At 44.9% G+C, this 19,273-nt stretch overlaps 2 protein-coding genes across 2 annotated transcripts; both read left to right on the forward strand.

Annotated features, from left to right (window-relative positions):
- Positions 1–8,352: 8,352 nt before the first annotated feature.
- Positions 8,353–10,733, forward strand: LOC311001960 (piggyBac transposable element-derived protein 4-like; the record flags this gene model as incomplete). The annotated part of the gene is made up of 2 exons (XM_083993139.1): positions 8,353–8,401; positions 9,103–10,733. 2 exons carry the CDS (start codon positions 8,353–8,355, stop codon positions 10,731–10,733), a joined length of 1,680 nt encoding a protein of 559 aa, XP_083849265.1.
- A 4,618-nt stretch (positions 10,734–15,351) lies between these two features.
- LOC311001961 (calcium-binding protein 2-like) lies at positions 15,352–17,863 on the forward strand (the record flags this gene model as incomplete). The annotated part of the gene is made up of 7 exons (XM_083993140.1): positions 15,352–15,419; positions 15,696–15,819; positions 16,516–16,546; positions 16,840–16,983; positions 17,283–17,392; positions 17,585–17,732; positions 17,835–17,863. The coding sequence occupies 7 exons, from the start codon at positions 15,352–15,354 to the stop codon at positions 17,861–17,863; spliced, it is 654 nt and encodes a 217-aa protein (XP_083849266.1).
- Between the last annotated feature and the right edge of the window lie 1,410 nt (positions 17,864–19,273).

Below are 19,273 nucleotides of genomic sequence, written 5' to 3' on the forward strand. Positions count from 1 at the left end.
CGAACAGCCCTACGGAGCGTGACTGAAAAGACGCGTGGTGCGCAATGGGGACAACAGGCGGAGGCGGCAGCGGCGGCGGGGGGTGGGGGGGGGTCGTCGATCCTCTATTTGACTTCGATGATCAAGACCATGACGTAATTTCAATCGATTTCGATAAAAAATCGAAATTGTGACACCCCTACTGATCACTATCTTGACAGTAGCTATTGCTATTTCTCCTCCTCCTCTCCTCTTTCCACTTACCCCCCCTCCTCCTCCTCTCTCCTCCGAGACACAGGTTATTTACATTGTTTACATTAGCGGCCAAGCACGTGTCCATGCGCCCGTGTCCGTGTCCGTGTGTGCGTGTGTGTGTGTACGTGCGGTGCGACCGTACGCCAGAGAGACGGCAGGTGGAGGGGCTGACTGGCAGAGATGAGAGCAAAGACGGTGAAACGCTGTGAGAGACTGTGGCGGGCCCGAGACTGTGCGGCCACAGTCTGTTGGGAAACAGCTGTCTCTGTTCTGACCGTTCTGACGTGGGGGATGTGACGTAGCCTACCTCCTTTTCACGCCACATGATTGGTTGATGCGTTTATTCACTGGGCGAAAGCTCGGAAAAATCGACCTCACGATGAAAAACAATTATGTCGCATTTTCGCCGCGACACATTTGCGGTTGGTGTGGAAGGACCCATTATGAAAACCGGGGTTCAAAAAAAAATATTGACGCGCGAATTATTCGGACGAAAAATACGTCCGCGGTGTGAAAGGGCCTTGAAAGCTATGGTCTACGATTTGGAGCATTGGTAATTATTATTAACTTCGTTTATACAGCGATTATGGTCCTGTGGTCCGATATACACAATATAAATAGCAAAAAGAACCAAAAAAATCCATTCAGTCTATCAGCCGTGGGCCTGCATAGAAATTGACCAATGGGCACGGCGCGCCCCGTCCGACTCCCACTGGCTCGTACCCTCCATCCTATCCCCTCGTCTCCCCTGCTCCTCCTCGACCCGCCTCGTCCCCACCCCCTTCCGCTTAGAAACTACAAGTAGTTGTAACCGCTCTGAGCTGCTCAGCCACAGACACATGAACCCACCAATTCAGCGCCTGCTGCCCCCCACCCCCGGTCAGTCTGCCGAAAAAAAGCCCCACTAGGATTCAGAGAAGAACAGTACAGAAGCACAGAATGTGTTGCTGCCCTTATTACCGGTACCAGTGCTGCGTCGAGTCTCCCTGATCCTCTCCCCGACACACAGCTGCTTCCAGCTGCAGCTGACCGGGGTGCTCTGCACCCTGCACACCGCGGCCCTGCTGAGCTACTGTCTTCCTCCTCTCCCCGATACACAGCTGCTTCCAGCCGCAGCCTGACCGGTCTCTCTGCACCGCGGCGCCGCGGAGCTCCAGGCCCCGGTCTTCCTGCTCCTCTTCCCCAGGCACAGCACCCTGTGGCCGGTCACCCAGCGCGAGGAGTCTCCCTGTAGCATGAGGCTGTGCTAATGGTTGCTAATGGTGGCGCTGCCCGTACCAGCGGTCGCCCGCCGCGGTCCCGTTGCCAGGTACGGCGACGACAGTACTGGCACACCGCCTAATCACCGGCAGCTGGTGCACAGCGGCGGCATCGGGGCTGGCGCCGCCGCCATTAGTAGGCTAGCGCCGAGCACAGCCTCATGCTACAGGGAGACTCCTCGCGCTGGGTGACCTAGGACAGGGCCCTGTGTCTGGGGAAGAGGAGCAGGAAGAGTCGGGGCCTGGAGCTCCGCGGCGCCGCGGTGCAGAGAGACCCAGGCTGCAGCGGCGGTGCTGAGTTTATGTTGAACAGGTAATATTTGGTTTTATTGTGGAAGTTGTGACTGTGAATATGACATTTTACTCCGCATTCAAAGCCTCGTTTGGTTTCTGCAGGCAGCAGGCTTGTTGCTTGCTCCGCTCTGCTCTGTGAGGGGAGGGGGGGGGAGGCGTGTCGCGAGGAGGCCCCGAGGGGCGGGCCATACGAGCTCAAAGGGGAGGGGCGGGGGTGTGTGAGAGGTGCTTTTTTCAAATTTTTCTCATCCTCTTTCAAAACGTAGACCATAGCTTTAAGCATAAGTTACCATGGTGATCTATCCGGGTTAAAAGAGAGACACCTTTGTAGTACAGGAGAGCCTGGCTTTAGACTCAATATACCGCGCTAACCCACTAAACTGGCTTCACAGTAGCCTACACCCCTCCGTCTCCTTCTCTGTCTTCACGCTCTGCGCCGGTGGGGTGCGTTCACGCTCAGCACAACGTCTGAACGGAGCGGAGCCCCAATGAGCCCCGCCCCCGCGGGCATACAAGCAGCGCCTCAACGTCACCTTGCAGCCCGGAGATGAAATCAAACGCGCCCCTTCTGCTGCGGTCGAGTTGGAAACAGCGCCACTGAGCTTCCATAGAAAAAGTGTAGGCTAATTGGTGCAGAATAAACTTGTAAATTAATGCTGCTCTCGATCCGACCCTTCCTTCTATTCTGACTGTTTTAAACAGTAACAACAGAACCATTTGATTATAGATTTTCCATCTGTGCTGTGCAAGAATTGTTTGAAATTAATAATAATAATTTAAAAAATAACGTGTACACGTCGGTTACAAGCCCCGTGTAGAAAAAATTGTAAACGTTGACACCCCTAATGTGTAAACTTCCTGCCAGTCCTGCCTGAAGCTGCTGAAAGTGCCTCTCAGATCTCGTCCTGTGCTTCAGATGAAAATGAAGCTGTGGCTCTCTCCACCGAGCAACACTCACAACCTGACTGTGCCTCTCTCACTCACTCCTGTGCTTGAAAATGATGATGTGAATCTCTCCAGTGAGCAACTCACACTAGAGGGCTGCACGGGCCTGGAAATTAAGCCCATACCCGGCCCGAGCCCGAGACTCTCAAACCCGACCCGAACCGAGCCCGAATTAATAAATTAAAAACCAGGCCCGACCCGACACCCGAAGTGTTATTATGCAAAATGCACGTTATTTTCAATGACATTTCACAGCGCGATGCTCATCAAGCGGCTCGGAAGTGAGACGACTCGGTAGAGAGAGAGAGAGAGGTGGACATGGCCGCGTGTGTGTGTGTGTGGGTGCCAGAGCAACCTCACTCATACACGACAGGAACCAGCAGAGAAGGACCGAGAGACGTGCCCAGCAACACCAGTGGACAGCTGCACCCAACCTGCATCTGGGCTCCCCTGCCTAGACTGCGGACGGATAATTGGCTCATGGATCCACCTGAAGTGGCACCAGTCTATGAGTGGCACTATAGCGACACGCGCGCTTCGCTCAGAGCGCTCGTGACCAAGACCAGCTGTCCGCGTGCAGCCCGACCCGACCCGGGCCCAAATTAATTAATTAAAAGCCCGGCCCGTTACCCGTCGGGCCTCGGGTTACCCGCGGGCTCGGGTCTGGTAGCCATGCTCTAACTCACACCTGGTTATGCAGCAGACCATACTGCCCGCACTCAGCACTGGGTCTCTCAGATTCCTCTGGTGGACACACATCATCTGCCCAAAGTTCTAGTCCCAACCGCAGACACCTGTGCAACTGATAATATCTGTGAAGATGTGAATGCCAATGATTCATCTTCAGTTATGGCGCTTTTCCACTAGCGCGGCATGGCACGGCCCGCTTTTTTTGTTCATTGAACAGCCTTATGGTTTGACAGGGCACATTTTAGTTGTATGTGTGTTATTCATTCAAAGTGTCGCTTAACTCATTGAGTGCCGCGCTCCTTTCCAAAGTTTTAGTCAAGTGTACCGGCAATGTAGACCATTTTTGACGATTTATGTAGAGCCATAGTGTATTCTATATTATTGCCACCAACATGTAGCTCATTTGAAAGGTGAAACTTTATGCGTCAAATGGCCACAAACCGTTTGTTTCTACGTGCCTCCATTCCTGAGAAGGCAAGGCAAGGCAAGGCAATTTTATTTGTATAGCCCGTTTTTACAAACAGTTTGTCTCAAAGGGCTTTACATGGCATCGTAGCAACATCCTCTGTCCTTAGACCCTCACATCGACTGAGGAAAAACTCCATGGAAAACCCTTTTAACAGGGAAAAACAGGAGAAACCTCAGGGTGAGCAACAGAGGAGGGATCCCTCACCCAGGACGGACAGACGTGCAATAGATGTTGTTACAGACAAGAAAACAGTTTACAGTTTGTCACAGAATGTGCGGAATATGGAAATGTTAGCAGGGGTTGATGAAGGCAGTCTCTGGTGAGTAGAGTAGAGTAGAGAGTAGAGAATACTTTATTCATCCCGAGGAGGGAAATTCATATTAGTGTAGTAGCTCACACGACAATGACACAAAAAAGAAAGAAAGATGGAGCAGGGCCGCCGGATGGAGCAGGAACCGCCGGGTGGAGCAGGAACCGCCGGGTGGAGCAGGGCCGCCGGGTGGAGCAGGAACCGCCGGGAACCGCCGGATGGAGCAGGAACCGCCGGGTGGAGCAGGGCCGCCGGGTGGAGCAGGAGCGATGGTGAAGAGGCAGCTGGGTGGATCAGGATCATTGGTGGAGGGGCCAAATCATTTTGCTTATTTGTGACTTGAACGCAGTAGCCAGACAATCATCATCGACGTCCACATGAATGTTAAAGTCACCTACTATAATGACTTTGTCTGAGCTCATTGCTAAATTTGACAGAAAGTCAGGGAATTCTTCTAGAAACTCAGAATAAGGTGCAGGAGGACGATGCAAGTAAGAGTGGTTTTTCTGCTTTCCAGTCTGGGTGAGAGAGGCTGACAGTAAGGCTTTCAAATGTATTATATGATGAACTATTATGTCTAGGGTTGATAATCAGATTTGACTGATAAATAGCAGCCACTCCTCCTCCTCGGCCTGTGTTACGAGGCACATGACAGTTAATGTAACTAGGAGGGGTAGATTCATTCAAACTAACATATTCATCTTGCTGCAACCAGGTCTCAGTTAGTGTTAATATGTCAATATGGTGACTTGTAATTAAGTCATTCACTAGGAGAGACTTGGATGGGAGAGAACGAATGTTGAGCAAACCACATGTAATAGTTCTATTAGTTTGGCTTGCTGGAGCAGTGTTTTTGATTTTAACTAAGTTGCTATAAACAACTCCTCTAGATTGGGGTTTAGGCTTAGACAGCCTCGAGGCAGACACAGTTTCTATAGGCTGGGTGGGTGACAACAAGAGGGACCCAGCAGAGGGGCGTGTTAAACTGCGGCTCTGCCTGCTGGTCTGAACTCTGGGTGCTTGTCAGGGATTAGCACGGCTAATAAAGTTCCCTATGTTACTAGATAGGAGGGATGCGCCATCCAGAGTAGGATGGACGCCATCTCTCCGAATCAGACCAGTCTTTCCCTAGAAGGAGGTCCAGTTATCTATGTAAGCCACGTCGTTATCTAAGCACCACCTAGACATCCAGCGATGGAATGAACGCATGCGACTAAACATATCGTCACTCACTAAGTTGGGCAGCGGGCCTGAGAAAATTACGGAGTCCGACATTGTCTTTGCAAAGTTGCACACCGAAGCCATATTAACCTTAGTTAACTCCGACTGGCGAAGCCGGGTGTCATTAGCGCCGACATGGATTACAATCTTACTGTATTTAACCTTACGTTTACATGCCAGCAGCTTCAGATTAGCCTCAACGTCGCCCGCTCTGGCCCCTGGGATGCACTTTATGCTCGCTGAATTCTCTACCTTCACGTTCCGTAAAATGGAGCTGCCAATGACTAATGCCGACTTCACAGCGGGGCTGTGAGCAACAGAGTCGACATGTTGAGTTACGTTCTCAGCGGGTGTGTCGCTGAGTGGGGAAAAGCTGTTGGAGACGTGAAGGGGTTGGTGGGCCAACACGGGCTTTTTGTGTCTATGATTCCCTCGGCTTGTTGTCACCCAGCCGGACTGGCTAGTTCCCGGCTGCTCGGGGGCTGGGGGGGAACTGCTAGCGGCGGCTAGGCTAGGTGGCGGCTAGGCTAGGTGGCTCCGCACCGGCTAAGCTGGACTGTGAAGCTACTGTAGCTGGACTAGCCTCCATGGTGCGGAGCCGGGACTCTAACTCGCTGAGCCTCGCCTCCAGAGCTACAAACATGCTACACTTATTACACATACCATTATCACTAAAGGAGGCAGAGGAGTAGCTAAACATCTGACACTCAGAGCAGGAGAAGGAGAGAGAGGAGGGGGGAGAAGCCATAGCTAGTATGCTAAGCTAGTATGCTAAGCTAACTAGCGGACCTGTGGCAAATACAACAAGTTGAATGGAAAATACAAAGAGAGTCCTGTTAAAGACTTAAGTGACAGAAAGTTGTGTAATGTAGCAAAACGTGGTGTACACTGGTGCTTTTGTGATTAAATTAGCAGAACACTAGACGGAGGACTGAGAAAGTCTAACACAACACAGCAACAGTGCAGCAGGTACAGGCAGGAAATGACGTAACACGCTCACCGTAAGTCTCGAGCGCCACCAAGAGGCAGAGGTAGAAAAGTCAAGCTAAACATGGCTGGGTTTCACCAAAATCCCTCCTTTTTTTCTAGAAAAGGAGATAGAGCGTCTTTTATGAAAGGTGCTCTGTTTGTGTCTGTCGCTCTTCTGACACTCGCATTTCTGGATCAAAGGGCTCGTGTAAGATAAATATATACAACAATTGTTGTTCTATTCACAAATCCACCATCGGGGGCGGGGGGGGCGCCACTAAACAGCAATAACACAGACGCACCGTGCCGTGTCACAGCCTCTTGCAGCGGAACGTGATGGTCTCTCGGCCACAGCAGCTCGGGAACGGTGGTCGCGCGGTACGTGTCGGTGGCCTGCTTTGACCCAGAGACCATCAGATTTTACCGCGGGAGGACCTTGGGGAGGACACGGTGGTGCTCCAGATGAAGACCGGGTGGGACTGTCGGCTGAGAGCTTCCTGTTTCGGCTACGAGCTGCTGGAGTCTCGCGGGTGAGAGTGGAGCAGCTGCGCTGCATCCACATGCAGAACTCTGAAAGCTCAGAAAGCTGAGTTATGATAAAAACTTCCAGATCATGAGACTTTGATCGTCATCTATTTCAGTTCTGCTCATCGTAGAGTCCCCAAATTTACACATAATGTGTATTAAAGTGTCTATTTTCATAATTTGTGACCCGTTCCATCCATCCAACAGATGCCAGAGTCACTGGCAAAAACTTTAACTGCTATTTTCTCAGGTTTTAGAACAGAATAAGAGAGTAGGAGATCGTAATTCAAATGGCCACATCTCGAAAACCATCAAATGTATGACCTGACTAGGGTATCATTTTAAAGCTTATTTTCTAATCTTTCCATTGATACCAAAATCTCAACTTTGAAATTTGGGTCACTGTGACTCATTTTGATGGATCGGGTCACATTTTTAAAAAAAAGCAAAAAACGTAAAATCTTGTTTTTGGCACTCAACGCATGGGAACGAAAAACGAGAAATTACGTGGTTGGCACTCAATGAGTTAAGAGATATGATGGGACTCATTTGACATATTGGAAATGATATTCTATATGTTTCCCACATGCATTGTGTGTTTTGTAATTGTGCCGAATTCAGGGGAGGAGAATGTAACAGGGTTGTAAATAGAATATGTGTATTCGTCAAAATGTATTTATTAATTCTTTAAATCTTTTATTTGCTTTGTTTTAGGGCTGGACGATTATGGCAAAAATCATAATCACGATTATTTTGGTCAATATTGAAATCACGATTATTTACATGATTATGGGGGGGGGGTACAGGATTTATAGCTTGACCATGCCACATTATTACCTTAAATAAACAGTGCCAATGTGTGTTTAACCCTTTAATTACGGCCATGTCGGCGCCGACATGGCGGCGTATGCGCTGTTCACATTACCGTAGTTCCTCGCCCGTTTGCACTAGAGAATAATCTCACCCAGTTCCTGAATGCAGACGCCATGAGCTTTCCTCTCATATACGGTGTATTACGGTAGTCAATTGCACTCGCGAGTGACAGCTGTCCAATCACAGACGAATATCACAGCGTCATAGTGTCACGACGTCAGCGGTTCCCTTTACCGTAACGCTTCGACCGTTTGTGCTAGAGAAAAAATCTAAAGTGTTCCTGAATCTGGAGACTATAAGCTTTGCGTTGATATACGGTGTATTACGGTTGTAGCCAATGGCGCACCGTAGGATTTGTCCAATCACAGACCAGAATCCACACACACACACAGCGGAGCCGGCACCTCCGAGGAGAAGTGGGCGTGTGACAGAGCGAGCGGAGAGAAGAGCGATCGGATTTATTTACAAACAAACCAACATTTATCGAGCAACAATGGCAGACAGACAGTCTGCAAGAAGGAGAAGACCCCCCAGGCGATATATTGAGGAGGACAGTGACCCAGATGAAGGAGCAGGAGCGAGTTCGTCTGGGGGAGAGCCACCCGAACGAGAGTGAGTAGGATTGTTAGTAGCTGTCAGAAAAACTAAGCTAGCTCACACAACTACGTTTTAGCTTTGTATAAAACTTCACCTTTCAATAGTAGCCTATGTGATTTGTTTATTTAGCATTACTTTACTAGTTTTCTTTTCAATGATTGTGAATATGTTGTTCAAAATGATATCCAATAGTTTTTTTTCTCTGCTCTCCTTAGTATTATTCCACTACACACTATTACATTATCAGAGGTTGGAATCATCAAGTCATCTCATTTGCCATGTATTAGTTCATGCACTAAACCAGCTGACTCCCATTATCACAGCTATTCAGCCAGGAAGGTGAGCTGATTAGTGAATGCACCTGGTTCAGTGACCAAGAAGAACAAATACATGGCAATGAGATGACTTGATGTCTCCACAATCCCCACCTCTGCATCATATGGTTTCATGCTTTTTATTCTGTATGTCTAATTTACTTACCTAATTTAGACCCATGGATAGATAGACAAGACAATAAAATACACAGCATCATATTTACCATACTTACCTACTCACCTTGTTTATTGTGTATGTATTTTGTACCATATCTTACTTACCTTGTTTACAGTATTGTTTAGTTACTTTATTTCAAAAAGAATGCATTTCTATCTCATCTCACTGTAGTTTGTCTTATATTTGCAACTCTTTTAGGGTGCTGTGTTCTGATGCACCATCAGCAGCACAGGAGTGCAGTTCACCAGGTCACAGCCGTGGAAGAAGTCGGGTTCGCAGTGACGGACGGAAGAACGGAGCTGCGTTGCGCAGCCGTTCACCACGTCGTAGTCCACCGCAAGGTTGGAAAACTGAAGATGATCCTGACATCGTCCCTCAGCTGCCCAGATTTCTTCCTAGAAGAACCCCTGGTGTGCAGCCCCCACTAAACACACCAGGTCTCTCACCAGGTGACATATTCTCTAACTTCTTTGATGCTGAGGTCCTCAAGTTGCTGTGTTCTAACACAAACAAAAATGCAGCAAGAAACCTTCGGAGGGGGAAGAAGTTTCCTTGGAAGCCCGTGGCACCAGCAGACATAAAGATGTACATAGGCATGCTGCTCTACATGTCTGTGCTAAACCTCCCAAAGGTGTCCGATTTCTGGAGGAGAAAGACCATTTTCCACATCCCCTTTCCCAACACGGTGATGACAAGGGACCGTTTTTTCAGCATTTCCTCTAATCTCCACATCTCTGATCCAGCTGAGGATCTGCTGAACGACGGAAAAGAAGGAACAGGAGACCATGACCGTCTCCACCGTGTCCGACCTCTGCTGGAGATGATGAGGACCCGCTGCATGTCACTTTATCATCCAAAGCAGAACATCTCTGTGGATGAGAGGATGGTGGCCACAAAGGCTAGGCTGGCCTTCAAGCAATATATGAAGGAGAAGCCCACAAAATGGGGGCTGAAATTCTTTGTTGCTGCCAATGTCAACGGATACACCATTGACTTCAAACTTTACACCGGGAAAGAAACACCTGCAACAGAGAATGGCCTTTCATTTGATGTTGTCACCTCCCTCATAAACAAAGATTACCTGGGATCAGGGTACATTATTTACTGCGACAACTTTTATACAAGTCCCCGCCTTTTTCGACACTTGGGCCGACAGGGATTTGGGGCTTGTGGGACTTACAGGAGAGGGAGAGTGGGTGTTCCCACCACTGAAGAAAACAGCCTGACAAAGAAGTCTCCCAGAGGATCAATGCGGTGGATCAGGGATGGAGATCTTCTTTTCGTCAAGTGGATGGACACAAGGGAGGTGTCCATTTCCAGTAACATTCATACTGCCTACTCAGGCGACACGGTGCTGCGGTGGAAGAAGGGGGAGAACCAGAAGGTTCCTGTCCCCAGGCCAACAGCGGTGGGGGACTACAACCGCTACATGGGTGGAGTGGACACCTCCGACCAAATGCTGGGGACCCGCTCGGTGCACCGCAAGACCAGGAGATGGTACATTACAGTGTTTCAGCATCTACTGGACATTGCTGTCACCAACAGTTACATTCTCCACAAGGACCTGTGTGCAGCTCAACACTTGGCACACATGAGCCGCCAGGACTTCCAGGAGGAGCTGTGTGCTCACCTCCTGGGAGTTCAAAAAACCGCTGCCCCCCTTGCACCAACAACCCAACATTTCCCTGTCCCCACTGCCAGCTCACAGGGACAGGAGAAAGCACAGAGGGCAAGCATGGGACGGCGACAGTGTGCTCTCTGCTTAAGAAGCACCCCCTGGCAGTGTGCAGAGTGCAATGTGGGTCTGTGCCTCCAGCTGGAGAGAAACTGCTTCAAGGACTATCACAGGGGCTAAAAAACGCCTGCCCACTTTGTAAATAGTTGCTAGTAGAAGAGGCACTGAAAGCCCAGGTGTGGAAAATATTTGTTGTACATATGTATTATAGTTGGAAATTCAAATTTATATTGTTTTATGTTTTGTTCATGTTCATTTCCATTTGCTGTTGAAGTAAAAACCTGAAAAATCCAATTCCGTTTTTTGATTTTTTTCACTTTAAACTGTTATTAGCCTACATGGTAATAACATACAATGGTGCATTAAAACTGTCAGATATTGAAAGATTGAGTTGTTCTGAAAAAAAAGAATCCAAGCAATAACTCTTCACATATTTTATGACACTTTTACAGCCAAAATAACAAAAATAGTCCAGACGGCCTATATTAGGCTTAGGTGTTAAAGGGTTAAGGTTTTTAAGTTTATAATTTTAAATATTTATTCAAAGTGTATTTAAAACTTTTTTTTTTTAAGTTTTATGATCCAGCAGCAGAAACTATACAGGATGTTTAACTTTTCTACATTTTTACCTTGAATAAACAGATTTGGAGTAATTGTCATGGTTTAACTTATTAAGAGGGAGAGTGGAGGCTCTCTGCTTCCGTGTGCGTTGCTGTTGCTTATTGCGTCTCTGGGATGAAATCCAACCTGGGAAGATCAGAGCCTCCGCCCCGCTGCGCTGTCCCAGCTCTCGTCACAAACGCACCCCATAACTTTTTTTTTGACGCGCCCCATAAGTGATCTCTTGTTTATGACAGATTAAACTACACAAATACACGTCGTAACATCGTATAATGTTATCCGCCGCTCTACAGATTGCTTTGTAAACATATGCACATGTAGCCTCCGGGCCGGGGGAAGAGGAGGAGGAGGAGGAGGAGGAGGAGGGTTGTTGTTGTGCGGCCGCTTTGAGGAGACGAGCGAGTGTTTTAAATGATTATTTCCCGTTCATTCGTCCTGAGCGGTGGCCGCTGCTCTCTCTTCACTGGCGCCGCCGTCGACACACGAGTGGACTCGTCCACAGCATTAACTGAGAGAGGAGTGCAGTGCAGGCGCGGGGGCGGAAGCGCGCATGTGTGTTTTTCAGAATAAAACACCAATAGACAAAAAAATAATCGTTTATCTTCGATTACAGTGTTTTTATGATCGTGAGAAGCCAAAATCGTAATCACGATCAAAATTCGATTAATCGTCCAGCCCTACTTTGTTTAGTCAGTAAGTTATTGTGCTGCTGGCTCTTATTTTATTTTCATGCGAGGCTTTTTATGTTATTTATTTTGACAGCTGGTGGTTGCTTAGCAACGGCAAAGCGTCAGCTTGTCCACTTCTATGTTTGTTCACTGTGTGTGTGGTACGTACTGTCAACAGCTCCGTGTGTTTTTTATTAATTATCTTTTTTTAATCTAAGTATAACATTTCATGTTTGATTTTGTCATGTTTTGTAATGGTTATTAAGTGTTGTCATCTTTAATTTCATTTGTTTTAGCTGTGTTTATCATTTTAGCCGTTAGTTCCGTAACAGTCAGCTGTTCACCGTCCATTCCTATGTAGTTTCAGTTTATTTATTATATTTTATGTGATGTATAGGGGCAGGAGCTGTGCTTGTCGTCTTCAAGTAGCCTAACCATCAGCTTTCTCTGTCTGTCAGATACTTATGTATTTTGTATAAGTTACAAAGTATCGTTTTGTCTAGCCTCGGCATGTTAATAAACGTGTATGTGTGCGTATTTTCTTTCCTCTGTTTTAAATAGGTTCATGGTTGTTGTTAAGAAATATGATAAGATTATTTTTTTTCATGGTTGCCGTTAAGGAATATGATTATTAGATTATTTTTTTAATATACTGTAAATCCACTATATACGATCACCTGTGCGCCCCCTTCTATGTTTGTCTGCTGTGTGTGTGGGACAGGAGCTGTGGTTGTCCTCTTCAAGTAGCCTAACCATCAGCTTTCTCTGTCTGTCAGGAATAAACACCGTGAACCTGAATGTAGCGTATGTGTGTTGTCTACTCACCCGGATCGAACAAGAGGGGTTACATATTTACTACTATTTATTCACTCTCAGTACGAATGTGTAATTTGATGGTCATGTGGTCATTTCTGAAAATAAAATAGCAACAATCTGGTTGCAACTATGGATTCCAATCAAGGTGTTTTTAACACAGTTTCTCTTTACAAGTATGTGATCGAGCAAGACAACTAAAATGCTGGTAAATAAGCTGTATCATGAACATTTGTACTTTTGTCAAATATTAACTGAATGCAAATTCAATTCACGCAGATTATAGTGCAGATGTGTAGACCTAGGCAGAGCCTACAACAGACTATGGAAAATACACACATGATAATAAACCACTGTGAAACAAACACAAGCAACAAAACACAGCAAATATATTGCTTTTAAGATCATATGAAGATATTGATCCTTATTGCACTGCAGTCATGATGCATTTTCGCACCTTAGCTGTTACTATTTGGCGTCGTTTAGCTTTTGTCTTCCTTCAGGAATCCCCCAATGTTTTTTTTCTATGCACTTTTATATTGCACTTAATTTTCACCTGTAATATTATAATTATCCTCTTGGAGAGTTTGCTCAATAAAAAAAACATGAGCTTTGGCGCCAGCTGGTGGCCAATCACATTAATTAGACCATTATTTCCCGAGTGGGGAAGGGGCAGCAGTGGGCCCAGAGAATTTCTAATATTGATATCAATATAAGATTGATAAGATATCAATAGACTGGCTCTGGTGGGCCCTCTGACAAATTCAGACCAAATGACGACAATATTAATAAGGACATGTTTAATACAAGTGCAGAAGTCAACCTGCGAAACTACTGTTGCGCACTGGGAAAACTGCTTTCTGGTGGACAGACCAGTGGAACCAAATTAACCCTGCAAAGTGCAAACACTAACATCTACCACAAGACCAAGTCGGCGTAGTCGTGTAAAAAAAAAGAAGAAAAACCTATGTCCTGCTTTTGACACAACACATTTCATTCCCCAAACACACTAAACGAATGATACATACGACTTACCTTACAAGGCTAACAATGTCGTTGCTTTTATGTGTTTTAACAGAAAATTCCCATCGGTATAACTTGTATTTTTAGCACCGGAGTTTAACGAGCCGCGGTCGGTAGGCTATTAGGCTAAGCTAAAGCTAGCTAACGAAAAAAAAAAAAAACCGTGACCATCGGTTAATTTATCCGCAAATATGTCGACAAAACTGTTGCTGTAGCTACGTAGTAACGGGGTTTCTGGGCAGCAGACTCACCGACCGTCCAGTTGAGGGTCGACGTCGACCGCCGACAACCAAGTTCACTTCCAGCAGCATAGTGCTCATTTCACAAGCTCCAGGCTCCAACAGGACTCGAGTTATTCCACACAGGTTTCGATAAAGATGATTTAGTCCGAGTAAATGTAGGCTAGCTACGGCTAATTTCTGCGTTGGGTCCAGGTAGCGTTGCAGCACCAGGAGGGCGAGGCTGCGAAAAAAACAACAACACATGACGCTGCACAGGTAGAAAGTCCTCAACTGACTCTGCTGCGTGAGCTGCGTGAGCTGCGTCGACCGTATGCAAATCACCCGGATGTAGATTGCATCGTCAACGTCACCCTGTAACAGTAATTATGGCAGATGTAAACTAGGCTGGTGATATACAACTTTATAATGCATTAGAAAATGTCACTAACATTATTTATTATTATTATTATTATAGAAATAACAATCATTGGTATGCATTGAAAGGAAAGTTGGACACATTTTGGTAGAGTTTACAGTAAAATAGCCTTATTCTTCTGGTCAGTGTGTGTGTGTGTGTGTGTGTGTGTGTGTGTGTGTGTGTGTGTGTGTGTGTGTGTGTGTGTGTGTGTGTGTCTGATCGAATATAACAAAGTTTGTATTGAGGTACATTTTTCAGTCCAGCAATGCTCCATAATTACACAGTCCTCATTGTTATTATCCACAATAACCCATCTGATAAAACTCATGATCGGCACTCCAGAGAACCCTATGGCAGGCAGAGCTAAGCTCTGCAAGGTTAGAGAGCTAATGTGAAAACTGAATTTAAAAGAAAAAAGGTTTTGTTGCAACAACGAAAGTCTCCAACTAGAGTTGCTTAGAGCTGGAAAGTGACCTCTCAAAGATCACATCAGGCACACTGCCGCGCCACGTTTTGTTTTCTAATCGTTGGCTGTACGTTTAGCCAGGTAATTACCTGTTAAGCTTCTCTGATGGAAAGAGGTCAAGAGGGGACGGAAAAACAGAACAGACAGGATAGTGTGTGCAGCCATTTTCAACACAAGAGCAGCACTACTCAAGGAGGGCAAGAAGGGCTACGCTGTCACTTTCTTCTTTTCATTACTCACCATTTAGGAGAGAGAATCAAGGTAAGAAAACTGTAGTGAAGAAACTGGATTTATATCCAAGATACTGTAGCCAGCTGGGAAACTAAAGAAAAGTTGTGTTTTTTTTGTTGCTTGTTTGTTTTTGTTTTTATAAATGTGCTTTTAATGCTCCTGCAAGTTCATCTTTCCATCCAAAATAAGCATATTTTAATCATATTTTTTTCAACATGGTCAATATTTTGGTGCAACACCTCTGGATCCTCAGTGTGTGCCTCTGTTCATCCACAGCATGTCTACGGCAGGAGAAAGGACCACTTCCACCACCTCTGCCGACTCAGTCGCTTCCTCATCAGACGGGTATATGAGTGTGACAAAAGAAAAAAGAAATTGTGATTTGCGGGTACAAGATGCAAAACCCCAAAAGGTTGCTTTGGTAACCACTTTAATTTAAGTATAACCCTCAGTGTGTAGGAGCAGCCGTTGGTTTCTCTGGAAATTCTTTTTTATAGCTCTTCAGTGGCCTAAATGTGACTTATTTTAAGGATATTGGTCTGCTTTGCTATATAATCAAGGAGGTACAGTCACTTAAAAAGATAAAAATGTGTGTTATCGTTTGATTCTTTTGTGTTTTAGCAAGGCAACAGACTCCCCATCAGGTTCAGTGTCCGAAACACCCAAGAAATCAAAGAAGGCAAAGAAAAGCACAGAGAGTATGAACAAAGTCTATACTTCCGTGCTCAACAGTGTTTTTGGGGCGGTGAGTAACTTTCTCCCACATTTTGTGATTTTCATTTATAGTCAAAGTGGATCCTCTGCCTTCTTTTGGCTGTTATGGTATCTGACCCCTGCTGTGACCCTTAACCTTTAACTGGTGCTGTAAACAGTTTAAGTGAATCAGTTTCACTTGTGTCACTGGCAGTAACAATTCACACATTCCAAAAATACAAACAGTTTAATTGATTGTGATCTAAAGGCATTCATTTATAGAATGCAGTGGATCTTTATTATCAATTAAAAGGCACAATTAAAGTCAGAGGTGAGGTGGAAGTCAGGAAGCATACTTACGGTCTTCTTCCTGATCTTTGTGGAGCTGCCAGCACTAAGCCTGGTGTGTCTGCTGTATTAGGAACTCGTTAGTTGGGATTTACTGTCACACTTAATTAGGGTTATCCAGATGAAGAGCGCTGCGAAACCACTTGGTTGATTCAACTTGAAAATATTTACCTTTTCCATTCCAGTGATTCATGAGTATGTTCACACTGTACACTAATCTGTCCTGATTATGTGGTGTCACACTGCAGTTAATTTGTCCACTTCATTAACTTGCATAATTCATACATACACTCTTGGTATACACTTTTGATTTTAACAACTTTTATGTCAAGATATTTTGATATTATTGAAAGTAACATCCTCCCAAATTAAATTGCATGTGTCATTCCTGTTTCTGCAGGAGAGGGAATTGGCCCAAGCTGAATTAGATGGTAAGTGCCACTGCCAGAGCTCGATGTTTATCAATTAATATTACATTTACTGACCTCTCAAGTGATATCTGAGAGCCTTAACTATCCATCATGTTTGAACTACTGTAACATTGATCAGTTACTGTCAATACAACTGCCAGTCACGGCACATTCAATCCACCTTAGTATTTATTTGTTTTATCACTGTCTTAATTTCCCACACATTTTAAGTTACATTTGAAGTAAAAAATGTTATGACAAAATACAATTTTCCTCTGCCAAGTGTTACAACTTTTATGAAAAATGTCTCACAGAGCTGCAAGAGGCCTTCAAGGAGTTTGACTATGACCAAGATGGCTACCTGAACTACAAGGATGTGGCTGAGTGCATGAGGACAATGGGATACATGCCCACAGAGATGGAGCTGCTGGAGATAGTACAACAGATAAAAATGCGAAGTGAGCCATAAAAAAATATTTATACATGGCTGTCCATAAAGTTGGAATAATTTTATTTTAATACACATTCCTTTTATTCCTATTATAAGGGTTAACTGTGGGTGAATTTTCACAGTGATATGTTTGGAAGAGAGTATAGGCTACGTATATATATTCCAACTTTATGGGCAACTGTGTATAATATTTCAAACACATTGAATACAGGCAAACAGTGGCTATAAAATATTCCACCCTAATCTGAACAAGACCTCGCCTGTCTGTTTTTGCTATTGAGACATTTTTTTAATTCCTCTCCACAGTGGGTGGATTAATGGACTTTGAAGACTTTACTGAACTGATGGGACCCAGGATGATGGGAGAAACTGCTGATATGCTGGGACTCAAGGAGCTCCAGTCTGCCTTTGTACAGGTTGGTCGGCTAATAACGATAGATTGATTAAGGTTTTTTAGTTAAGGAACGTTGAAAGAAATGAGCATCTTCATGAAATCTTTTTGTAATTAGATCAGCAATGGCAAATCATTTTTTTTCTAACTTAAGAAGCCACCAGCCAGTGAGTTTCTGTATAGAGCTGGTACAATCTTTCTCTCTTACCTTTGAAAGTTTGACCTGGATGGAGATGGAAAGATCAACCAGGATGAGATGAAGGAGGCAGTGAAGTCGATGGTGGCGGAGAAGCTGAAGAAAGGAGAACTGGAGGAGATCCTGAAGGAGCTGGACATCAACGCAGACGGAAACATTGACTTTGAAGGTGGGAGTCGGCGCTTGAGGCACAAATCCAGTAGACTGTATTCATCTCAGTTCAACTTAACACTGACTGAACTCGCTCTGCTTTGTCGTTCTTCTTCTTCAGAGTTTGTGATGATGCTCTCCATCCGCTAGCTGCTGACTGACCTGCAGACTGACCACACGGACAGAATGCACAAACACTCCTGATCATCATTCATGAATAGTCAAAAACAGCTAATTACCAAGTGTTCACTTTTTGGTAACTAGTGTTTGAACTGTAGGTATAGATATCTACCACATAATGTGTGCCTAATGCTGTAATAATTGAACAATTAATTGCTTTAGGAGCAAGAAAGATGTTGTGTGGCATCAAATGCAGTGCATGTTCCTTTGGTAGAAACATGAACCTTTTGCAGTGATAAACCATGTAAATAAGATGTTGATAAGATAAGATGTTTTGCTATTTTAATAAAGAAATCTAAATCTGTCCCACCCTTCAATGAAGAGACACAACGCACAAAATAATTGAATGAACTTGAGCATTTAAACCTCTCATATAGACTTTATTCCAAAAACATCTCTTTTATTACCTCCTGCCCACTGTTAAACAAAATGGAAATGACAAGGTAATTATTATCATCTAGAGAATATAAGTTAAATATAAATAAGATTCATGTCACTTGTCAATTGTTAACAACAATGCAGCTTTGAGCTTTGTCAGGTTTGCTGTCTTCAGAATTGGAGAAGCGATTGAACATCCAAAAACATAGTGTGTGAGAAAAAAAGTCACATTTCAGAATAAAATCCCACGTCAGGCCAACATCTGATGGTGGCCCTAGAACCACCCATAAGCAGAATATCAAATGATCACCTATTTGAAAATCTACTAGCTTAATACTACTGGTAACTTAGTCTGCTTATTATTACAACATCAAACTATATGTGCACACAACTCAGAAAGGTCTGCAACATGCAGCACATGTAATCTGCTGAAATGAAAGTCTCATTGTCACGGAATAAGAAAGGAGATCTCATCAACCCCCTCCCCCTAAAGCACATAACGTCACACTGCATCAGTGGTTCACAGGTGGAGAGGAGAGATGGAGGAGACGCTGCCCTCACTGGTCAGGACCTGGGTTTTCACACATGCATTTTACTGATATGTTAGTGATTTTTTTTTTCTTTAAAAAATAAATTTGAAAAAGTCACATTTATTTTGGTCACGGCATGAGTTTGATGCTTTTATCATCCGTCAGTTCAGACTTTCGGTTTAATGAAAAATCCCAAATCACAGATTCTTTACAAATGCATGCAGGTCCAGGATGTCCTGAATTACAGTCTGTAGTAACTGCATCCCTCCTGCAAACACACAGACATTTAAAACACATCCTGTCGATAATTTTGAACACCGACTCCGAGTTTAAAATAAATCAATCACAAAATAATGATAGAACTCGTCTTAAAACTTGGACCAAACTCCACATGGTATCTCTGTGCGTCCCCTAACTCACTGTCTCATCCGTCTCTCCTCCTCTTTGGGGAATGTTTGCTGTGACTCTTTTT

Source organism: Trachurus trachurus, assembly GCF_905171665.1.
Source record: "Trachurus trachurus genome assembly, chromosome: 18".
NCBI classification, from domain to species: Eukaryota; Metazoa; Chordata; class Actinopteri; order Carangiformes; family Carangidae; genus Trachurus; species Trachurus trachurus.